We start from the raw sequence: 10,585 nt of genomic DNA on the forward strand, positions 1-10,585 counted from the left end.
CCGCTTGGACTCCAGGAGGGGGGTGGGGGGCGAGGGGAACAACCTCCCAGGCCTGTCCCAGCCCTCGTGGGAGCACAGGAAGGGGAAGGGTTGCTGTGTGTGCTTCGTGGCCAGCACACCAGAGAGACCTGGCTCTAAACGAGTGGCTTCTCTCCCCGAGGCTCCAAGAGTTGAGTTCCATTATCTCGGCCCCACAGAGCGAGAGACTGAGGCACAGATGGGTATGCGCAGCTGCGGCTGAAACTTGGGTAGAGGAGACACACTGTGGAAGAGGTGACTAAGAACCAGCCAAAGCATTAACCTGCTCCTCCCCAGATGAGAAGCAGCAACAGATGGCTGGTGAGGCAGCCAACTGCTCGCTTAGCTTGCCAGAGGACATGTGCTAGTGTGCGGAGAGAACCTGGGGAGGGTGAGGATGAGGGGTGGGGGGAGGCCCGGGAGCAGAGGGGCTTCTGTGTGCAGCCTGCGGTCACTCTCCGGGTTGTAAGGGGTCCCTGTAAGGGGTCCCTGTAAGGGGTCCCGAGTTTCTCCCTACCCCCAACCACATTCCTGCTGATAAACCTCAATGCAGTGCATTGTCAGTAGCTGTTTGCATTTTTGTCTCACCCGCGAGATGGTGAGATTCTCACAGGGTCTTGTCTCTTAGGTTTTGTAACTACCCTTGTGCCTGGCACATAGTAGCTGCTCAGTAAACTATTTCCCTCCTAGTGTAATAATGGAGCTGTAAGAGAGTGCTATCCCCACGGCAATCCAAACCTGTATACTAGGTATTTCTCACCTTACCCCCACCTGCGCATGTCTCCTGAGTTCCCAGCTACCTCTGGGTTGGGCATGTGAAAGATTTGTGAGAAAGGAACCTCAAAAATGCTAGGGAACACTTAACCCTTCTTTAAACAGACTCTGAACATGTTTCTTTTCATCAATACATTCGAGTTATAGACAACAGTGTCCATCACCTTGTAATACATATTTGAATCCCTTCAAATATGCATTTTATTTGAACCAATAACAGAAAGCTGGGAATCCTGGCACTGTTTGGCCCAGGAAGCTCAGTTAACCGTGCCTCTGTTCTTCTGGCTTCTAGATTGTGTTCGAGGGCGTTATAGGGAAAGGACGTTCCGGAGAAATTGCCATCGATGACATCCGGATAAGCACCGACGTCCCGCTGGAGAACTGCATGGGTACGTGGCGATCTGTCTCTTTGTGGTTCTTCCAAACGAGGCGCCAAGAGCTGGGATATACAAGAGGAGGCAGCACGCCATCTCAGACACAGTTGTCCCCCAGTGGGTGAGGCAGCGGCAGCCTTGCCAGAGGGAAGGTGTGAGTGTAGCTGTGTCTTAGGAGGGGTGTCTGATGAGGGGACCTCTTTGAGCCCCGTTCCCATTCAGAAATAGACATGCGCTGAGTATATGGAGATTGGGGGGTGCCGGGACCCCATCATCAGACTCCCGCTTTCAGCAAAGAAAATGCTGGAGGACGAGAACAACTGCCAGTCAGAATTACATGCTGGAGAGGTTTGATGGATTTAATGGGAGCCTTCGGTGGTGAGCAAAAATAGTACCTGTGCTATATCAGAGTGATAGCATAATTACCAGGCAGTTCTTTTGCATGAATGAATTGCAGGGCAAACTATGGCTTGTGAAGTAGCATTTTAGATTTTGCTTTGAAGCTAATGCCTCTAATGGCCAAGATCCCAGAATTATTGTAAGATTAAGCATGGCACACCAGGTGGCCAGTGTGGGAAGGGACCATGACAGTCCCCTTAAGCAGAAGTACAGAGCAGCCAGCCCATCTCCAATGTGCACCCCAGGGCACCCTGGTCATCGTCCTCCAGCCGCAGATATTCCTAAAAGCAAGAGGGAACCCCGAGAAGGAAGGGAACCCGCTTTCAGTCGGCAGGGTGACTGTAGTAACTCACCAAGTGCTTTTCTTGGCACGTGGCCCCGGGTGTGTGCGTGTGATGATGTCAGGAGCACCTGGGACCCCCCACCCCACCCCCCACTGTCCCTTCAGGCAGCTCTCAGGCCCGGGCATCTCAAAGTCATCCAGACTCTGAGAAAGTAATCAGCGGTAAGTGGCTGATTACAATGCTCCTGGGACCCGTTACTCCATAAAGGACTTTTTGTTCCAAAGCAACTTTGCGAAGCTCTCCCACCCACCCGGCCCCCATGATGATGGTGTGTGAGACAGAGTCTGGGGCATGCGGAGGACTTGGGACACTCTCCGAGGGGCATTATAAACAAACTCAGTGGAAGTCACCTACGCGATGCCCTGTGTTTGCCGATTCTTCCTTCCCCTTATCTAACTCAAAATGTTTTCTGTTTGTTTGTTTTTCCAGAACCCATCTCAGCTTTTGCAGGTGAGAATTTTAAAGGTAAAAAAACAATTTTTTTTTTTGCATGCCTTTTCCTTCCCCTCATGTGATGTGAATTGGATGGAGAGAATAAACCTCCAAGTGTAACAAGTCTCTAAGAGAACATTAGACGCCACACCTTCCCGCCGCTAGATGGCACCAACAACGCCTGGAGAGGCTGGGAAAGGGGGATTGAGATCCTCACTGTCTCCTGTTTAATTAAAGTTTAGGAACCTATAATAGAGACAAATAGGTTACAGATAAACCTTTCAGCCTCGCATTGTCCGACGGGGAGCAATGAGGCAGAAAAGGCGTGAGTGGTGAGAAAGGAGAAGCTGTGAGCAGACTGAACAACAACAAAAAAATCGGGAGTGAATTAACAGTGAAATGATGTGGCAATGATTTATTTTAGCCCGAAGACAGGTTCTTCCCAGTCCCAACTCCAGGGTACCCAGGCAGCGGTCTTAATTAACCCCCGGTGAGCGACACTGGCAGGCAGTGTGGTGCGGGCGGACAGTTCAAGGAGGGGCACCAGGAGAGACTATCCATCCTAAAGAGGAGAAGTTGCAGAATTCAGGAGCTGGCGTCTAATGAGGGGAATCGAAGGCACATTTGATGGCTGGAATTTGAGCACTTAAAGTAGAGGACTGGAACACAGAAACAAACATTTTCTCCCTAATAAAGGACTTAATCGGGGATCAAAGAGAGAAGAATTTGGGATGTTTGCCGCATGGGGGAGGGGGGGGACGTCCAAGCTGGGGAGGACTGACTAGGAGACAGCAGCATTTTCATTCTTTACGCCTGGGCTTTTCTAACGAGGAGGGCCTCACATGCTGGGCTCGTTGCAATCCAGTTGGCTGGTGCTGCTGAGGTTCCCACCCAGGTCCCAGTGCTAAGCATTTAGAAGCCTCTCGAAGCACTCCAGTTCGGGGCCTGGTGTAGAAGCCCACTCAGAGGCCCTCGCCCACACCTCGGGACGGGTCTTTCAGAACCTGCTCCGTGCAGACAGCCGTGAGGGTTGCCGGGCCCTGTTTGTACTGGCTGGCCCTCACCCTGTAGGTGACAGCACTTCAGAGATAAGGGAAGTCAGTTTTCTATCTGAGTCTAGACTCATTATCTTCACTCCCATTAATCTGTCCAGCTCGTGGCTGCAAAGAGATGAATTCCCGGTTTGTCACCTAGATACGCTCTCTGGCTCGAAATCAGCTCTCCTAATTTGCCACTCATCCCACCCCCCCCCCCCCCCGCCCCAGCCTTAAGACGGGGGAGGGGGGTGGGCGAACAGGGAATGACAGACCCACACATACTGTCTTCTCTTTCTTTCTCACCTCCGTTGCCCCCCTGAGCCCTATCCCCACCCCACCCCCCATTGCACATTTTGAAGTTATTGAGGGTATTCCCGTGCCCGTGTTGGTGCTTTTGGGATGTGAGATGGGAATCGAAGTGTGGGAATGAATTCACTCCCGATGGGCTTGGGTACGGTTGAATTCAAGGTCTAACCTTCAGGACCCAAGGAAAAGTTGGTGCTGGGCGTGGAACCTGCTTCTGTTGTTTCCCTGGACTCTCGTTGGTTGTTGAGTCTGGAAGCTCCCAGGGAGGCTGGGGAGAGGCATCCAGCCACTGCCGGGGACAGTGCTCTGTGCGCACGCGCGGGCCCGGGTCCGCGTCTGACAGGCCCATGGCGCAGTGCTTGGCTTCCGTAGGAGAATAAACAAACCAGGCACATGTGGGCTTCTTGAGGCTGTGTTTACCAGGGAGCTTCACGGTCCAGTCATGTTCCCATGTAAAAAAATAGATAAATAAAACCTCACCAGAGCCACGGAGCTCAATGAGCCAAGATATACACAGATCTTAGTGACTTGGAGGTAAGCATTTCCAGCGCTCCCGACCGGCTGGTTTAGGGGTTGAGCAAAGGCAGCCGTGGGTGGCATGGCCTGGCCCATGGCTGCTGTCTTGGGAGATAAAGAGCATCTTTGGAGGGAAGAAACGACGCCTCGGGGAGCAGAGACTCTTTTCCTCTGGCCGAGAGCAGGACCAGAATTGAGAATGGGTAGTGACGATCCCATTGACAAGTTGGACTCGGAGCTCTGCATTGGTAGCCAGTGAACCCAGGGCCAGAGCCTTCTTTGGGGCGGAGGCCCAGGGGACCTTGGTATGCAACTCGGATTCAAGCAAAGCTTTCCCTTTGGGAGAGGAAAGGGGGCCGTTTGCCCTGTGGAACCTAGCGACCGGCATTCGGCTCCTCTCCTGGTCCAGGCAAAGGCAGACCCAGGCCGGGGGGGGGGGGGGGGGGGGCGGGGGTGCCTGGGAATGAAATCAGCCTTCGCACTGAGAGAGAGAACCCGGGTTTGGGCAGGCAGGATACGGAAAGTGGATGCGAAAGCACCGCTGACGGCAGGCACATTTACATTGTTAGTAGGTTTTCTTGAATGTAAGTTGTTTTTCTTTTCCATTCTAAATTAACCAGGAGACAGCCGCATTCTCATTCTTTAGGGGAGAGACCAATGTACTGGGTAGATCTTGAAGGAAATGCAATGAAAGTGGCCTCTGGCCCTGGGCTTATTAGCTATTCTTGATCTTTCCTATTTTGAAGTCTGTTTTCATTTTCCGCCTCTTACTCGTTTCTTGCCATGAAACATGTTCTTTTTCTATAAATCGCCTTGTGCTTTCTGCTTAGTGTGTACGCTGTCATTGTGCAGCAGGGTGTGAGTCAGTAATGAGGAGGGACACGCCATGGGAAGAAAGAGAAACGTGTGGAAAAGGGACAAGGAGAGAGAAGGAACAAGCCGAGCTGTCACGTGATTTTTAGAAAGACTTTTCTGCTGTTGTTATGAGTCACGTTTTAAACAATGTAGCTGGGTGTGCGTGTTTGTTTTTTTTTTTTTTTCTTTTCTCTCTTTCCTTTTTTAACCACTGGCTATAAACATACTACCGTCGTGTATCTTTTTCTAGAATTTGAGCTTTAACAAATGAAAAACTGTGTAAAGAAGGGGGGGGGGAGGCAAGTGGTGTAATTAAGGTGATGGATTGTTTCCTCTTCACCAATCCTTTCTTTTTTCAATAAAAGAAAAAAGAATAATAAAGAAGCAGTAAAAATATATAAAGCCCACAATCAGCGTTCTGCGGTTGTTGCCCAGGTGGCTGTTTTTAGCAGCTCACAGTGGAGGCGGGAGTCCTGGTTCATGTTGGAGGCTGTGGGCTTTGAAGAACGCGGGACCCCGGGGCCTGGGTCTGGTACCCTGCCCGAGAGAGACCCCTGGAACTCCCAGGCTGGGTGCACTTGTGAGCGGTGGTCGTTGTGGGAAGAATGCCCACCACTGATGGATGCTAAAAGGAACATCAGTATCTTCTGTTAATGACAGCAAATGTGGGTTGCGTGTCTCGGACCAGGTCTGAGGGTCCTGGGGCCCATCTCTTGGGTTTCACCTTCTGCAGTCCTCACCAGTTTTCTCCCGGTAAAACCAGCAGAAAGTGAACATCAGGGGCATCTCTCATGGACAGGGAGGGGAGCAGTCAGGGGAGAGAGCTGTTGGGGGTAGAGACAGAGCTGGGGGGGGGGGGGGGAGGTTGACTCTGTGTGTCAGGTTTTAAGGCCCATCTCTCCCTTCCCATCCCCACTCTCCTTCCCTGTTGGCTGCCTTCCAGAGACCTTGCCCACTTGGCGACACGGCCCCCATCCCAGGGCACGGGACCCGGGGCTGGCCTCAACTTCCCGCTCTCCTGGACTTCTTTTCTCCCACTGCTCTCTCTGCGGGGAGCACTTCGGAGACGCAGGGAGGGTTAAATGGTGTTCATGCACGTAATCCTCCGATGAAAGGCAGAGAAGTAAGTGTTCCCAAGCCCTGCCAGGGCTGCAGATAGGCAGCTGTGCTGTGCGGCTCCTTACCGGCTCCCCCGCCCTCCGTCTCAGCGGCCAGATGCAGCCTAGGTGTTGCTGAGCCAGGGAGCCTGGAGATCAGATGTGTGCACTGGGGGACTGCCTGCTGCCGCACCTGCCTGAGGGGACACCGAGGCGTTCTCTGTGGGTCGCTTGTGCATGTCGCCTCTCCTGGCACGAGGCTGGCGCACCCCCTCCTGCAGGTTCACCTTCCGTCTAAGCAGGGGCCAGCGGCCGCCTCTCTCAGGGGAGAACATTCTTTCTTGGACTTTTCCTCTCTCCACGTACAGAAAAGACACGCTGTGGCTTCCAGACAGTCACATGAGTGCCCCCGAAGGGGTAAGAAGTGCCCGAGACTTCAGCCGGCCAACCACAGATCTGAACTGAGAGGCATTGTACTTAGTTATTTTTTTAATATATTTTATTGATATTTTACAGAGAGGAAGGGAGAGGGATAGAGAGCTAGAAACATCGATGAGAGAGAAACATCGATCAGCTGCCTCCTGCATACCTCCCACTGGGGATGTGCCCGCAACCAAGGTACATGCCCTTGACCAGAATCGAACCTGGGACCCTTCAGTCCACAGGCCGACGCTCTATCCACTGAGCCAAACCGGTTTCGGCTTAGTTATTTTTTTATGCAATTAATACAACTTTTATTCAAACAACTCTAGTATAGGGTACAGTTCAGGTGGTTTTGCTAAAAGAGGGAAGGGAACAAAAATATTTTTAGCACTTTACATCTTTATGCAAATTTTGCAGGGTTTTTTTTATTTATTTATTTTTTTTTTTTGTCTACATTCACCCATTGAGCATGGGATCCCCCTGGATTTTAAATTTTTAAGCAAAATTAGAACAGCTACATAGAAGGTTCTTTTTATATAAGTCCATAGCCTATGTAAAAACAAAAACATTTTCGATAGATTGGGGTCCGCATGGTGTCTGTCAGCTCAGCACAAACCCTCGGCTGACCCTCCATGCCCTGCTCAAGAGGCAAATCCAAAAAGCCATTTCTCAGGGATATTTCATACTTCTACTTTCTTTTTCCAAACACACCACATTCTTCCACTATCTTCTGTAAACTTTTCTAGAGGAGCCAACTTTTTTTTTTTTTTGCGGGAGGGGGGGGGGGCTTGTTTAATCTCCCAAATTAAATAAGCCTTTTATCTGAAATGCCCCTTCACCAACACCTCACTAGTGTTTTCAGCCTATCCGAAAAGGACTGCCCAGACAGGCCAGACCCAAACAGTTCTTACTTGCATCGAGCCTTTTTTTTTTCCGTTCTGAGACGATTCACCATTGTTGTCTTTCAAAACATTGCTTTAGGAGACCCGGGCTCCCCAGGTCCGGGAGGACGACCATAAACTTCGCTGTGACTCAGTGAGGACCCGCCGCCTGGTGGGGACGGTCCTCAGACAGGTCCCGACAGAGGCAGGCGGCAGGGAGGGCGGGGCCGCGTCCTGTCCAAGAACAGGGTCTGCGCACTTTCCGTGCAGGGCAGGACAGTGACGGTGGGGCTCTAGGAGACTCGCGAGTGCTCGGCCCCGCCCTGTAACACAGGGAGCAGTGTGGGCACGAACGAGGGGATCCTGTCCTAAGTGCAGTGTCAGCATCGGGGCTGGGCCAGGTGCCACCAGAACACACTCTGATCCTGGCCCTGCCTCTGGCCGGTGGCATCTCTAGGGTTTCACTGTGCTGCTCTGCCCTCCTCCTCCGTTTTCCTCCAGGAAAAGCAGGAGGACATCACTTACACTCTCACATGCTCAGGTCTCCTATCTGAGAGTCATGAGAAGTCAACAGGATAATTTACATGAAGCCCATAGCCCAGGGCCCACCACACACGAAACGCCCACTCAGCGTTGCTGCTGTTCTGGCCACATTTCCCAGTTAAATATCAACCTATTTGCATGGCAGGGGCACTACACACTATGAAACCATTCTCCTTATTTTCCTCCCACGCGTGGCTTCTTTGCATTTATTGTTTCTCCAAATTCAAGTGCTATGCGTTCATGTCACCCCCTCTCCCGGCGGCTCAGCCTGTACCGATGAAGGCCTATTCAGCCTGTCAAATACATTTGCAATTACTGCCTCTTTAAATATGTTTCTCATTATCTCACAGAAGGAGACAACTCTATGGAGAATTGGGGGGTCCGGTGGGGGGTTAATAAAACATAGTTCAGGAGTTGATTTTCCAATTGGGGAAAAAGACGCACGTGAGTACGCGGTAGAAGTGGGAGCAACCAAAGGGGGCGTTCAGGTCAGCAGCTGGCCGGCTCTAGGCGAGGCTGAAGCCGTACCTGTGCTCTTTCCTCCCACGCTGGACCAAGCCCAGGCGTCTTTATTGTAAAGCAACGGCCCAGCCACTCACCAACCTTGGCACCTGGTGCAGGTAGAGTCTGCCTGAAGCGGGCACCTTTATTGCAATTGTGCAGAGGCACTGTGTGAGCTCGCAGACTCTCCATCACTCCCCAAGAATAACTGTTAGATGAAGTGCCAGTGGGTCATTATCATGTTCCAGGGCATCTGCATTTTAGTCCAGAGCACATTCCCCCATCCATGCATCCATCCACCACTCTGATGTGTGTTGGATTTGCTGCTGTTGTCTGGGAAGGCGCTTTAACCCTATTGATCTTTTCTGGCAAACCGCAGCCTCGGCAGCATAGGGCCCTGAAGGCTGCCACAGAGCCAGACTCGAAACCAGCCATCCACCCGCCTGGGGGAGTTGAGTCCCTTTAGCTGGAGAACGTTCTGAGCAACTCTGGCCCCCAACTGCAAGTCACCCCAACATTGCCTGTGGAAGATGAGGGGCGGGTTATAAAGTGTATCTTCTCTTTTCTAACTCCCTTAACATGAAAAGCACAAAGGCAGGTAGCATGTTTCCTCATTTCTCCTAACCAATGTTTAAGGAAAATGTTTAGCCAATTCAGTGTCCCCCACATGGCTTTGGTCACCCAAACGTTCTACATGTTGATCATTTGGGGGAGGAGAATCTTACTTGCAAAGGGAAGAGGGTCTTAGACCCAAAGTGGAGATTGTCTTCCTAAGCAGAGAACGTGGAGGCCAGGGGTCTATCTCTGATTCTGACTGGGTAAACCACGTGTTGTAATTCTACCTTCCTCCAGGAGGTGCCCTAGATCTGCCCCTGGGTACCTGACTTGGTCTCTACCATCAGAAACACTTCAGGCGTAGCACCAAGGCCACACCCCTCCTCAGCCCCAGCACTCTGACCCTGGGTGGTACATTTAATGTTGAAAACCAGGATCTTGGCGGGAGGAAAGCGAAACCTTTGAACTGAGACTAGGTGGTGATGGAGGGAATGTGGGCAGTTGTGACCCTTTTCCGCTTGACAAAAATTTGTACTCCTGCCTTTGTGGTCTGGTCAGGTGCTCCCCAGGGGGAGTTAATCCCTGCAGATGTATCGCCTGCCTTTCCTCTCACAGGTGAGCTGCAGCCTCATTAGATAACGGCCCTCACTGTGCAGCAAAATCGAAATCAGAGGCAAACCCAAGGACGCCCTTTGGGCACCGAGGAACTTGGGGCCGTCCCTGCACACTTTGTTGTTTCTCGTGCATTCTTCTGAGCCCACAGGAAAATCCAGCGGCAGGATGGTTGCCAGGCAGCAGAAACTCTGGTGTCCTGAATAATGAGTTGACACCAGTCCGATGTGACTCGAGAGCTGGCCGTTTCAAGGCGCTCTTTTCAGCGCCTTGCTTTCCTTTGCTGTTTCTATGCCTAATTTTTAAGATGGTCAAAGCGGGGGGTGGGGGGGGGGGCACCTTCTCAGCTACAGTGAAGAAATTATTAAAAGATAAAATGGTGAGAAAAGCAGACCAGGTGGTGGTGAAGATGACCGTGTAGGCAGGGGCATGGAGAGGGCATCCTGGGATTCTGGGACCCTTTCCAGCCCCAGGGCTGTGTGTGGATGCGGCTGCCAGGGCATGTGCTGTGTGATGCATCCTTGTCAGAGCTCCCCCAGTCCTGTGGCACTTGTGACAGCCTGAGGGGCATCGAGGAGCCCTGCACCGTAGCAGAAGGGATCCTAGGACTAGAGGGAGCAACGTGAAGATCTGGGGAGGTGGGCAGGCTCTGAAATCTTGTCCAAGAAAAATGTTCTCATTTTTCTGCCACTTCTGAGCAGACATCAGACGGTCTGGCCCGCCCCTCGGCGATCCCCCAATCAAAGAGAGTTCTGGTGTTTGGGCTGCAGGCGTGGGCGAACACGGGCTCGGCCATAGAAGCCCTTGCCTCTGTTCAGTCTTTTAACCACAAGCATTTACTGGGTCCTTCTCCGTGCAGACCCGGGTAGATACCAAGATGAGAGCTCATTCCTCGCCTGCTTGAGGAGCTCTGGGTCT

General features: G+C 51.9%; 1 protein-coding gene across 5 annotated transcripts in view; it reads left to right on the plus strand.

Moving 5' to 3' along the window:
* Nucleotides 1-10,585, plus strand: part of NRP2 (neuropilin 2) — a 118,493-nt gene that overhangs the window by 87,190 nt on the left and 20,718 nt on the right. For 3 of the 5 annotated variants that reach the window (XM_080671073.1, XM_080671077.1, XM_080671075.1), the window contains 2 exons: nt 1,085-1,181; nt 2,339-2,374. In XM_080671073.1, coding sequence (XP_080527199.1) covers nt 1,085-1,181; nt 2,339-2,374 — 133 coding nt within the window. The remainder of the gene's footprint in view (nt 1-1,084; nt 1,182-2,338; nt 2,375-10,585) is intronic. The other 2 variants (XM_080671074.1, XM_080671076.1) reach the window with 1 other exon arrangement.

The sequence above is a fragment of the Plecotus auritus genome (assembly GCF_963455305.1).
Source record: "Plecotus auritus genome assembly, chromosome: 5".
NCBI classification, from domain to species: domain Eukaryota; kingdom Metazoa; phylum Chordata; class Mammalia; order Chiroptera; family Vespertilionidae; genus Plecotus; species Plecotus auritus.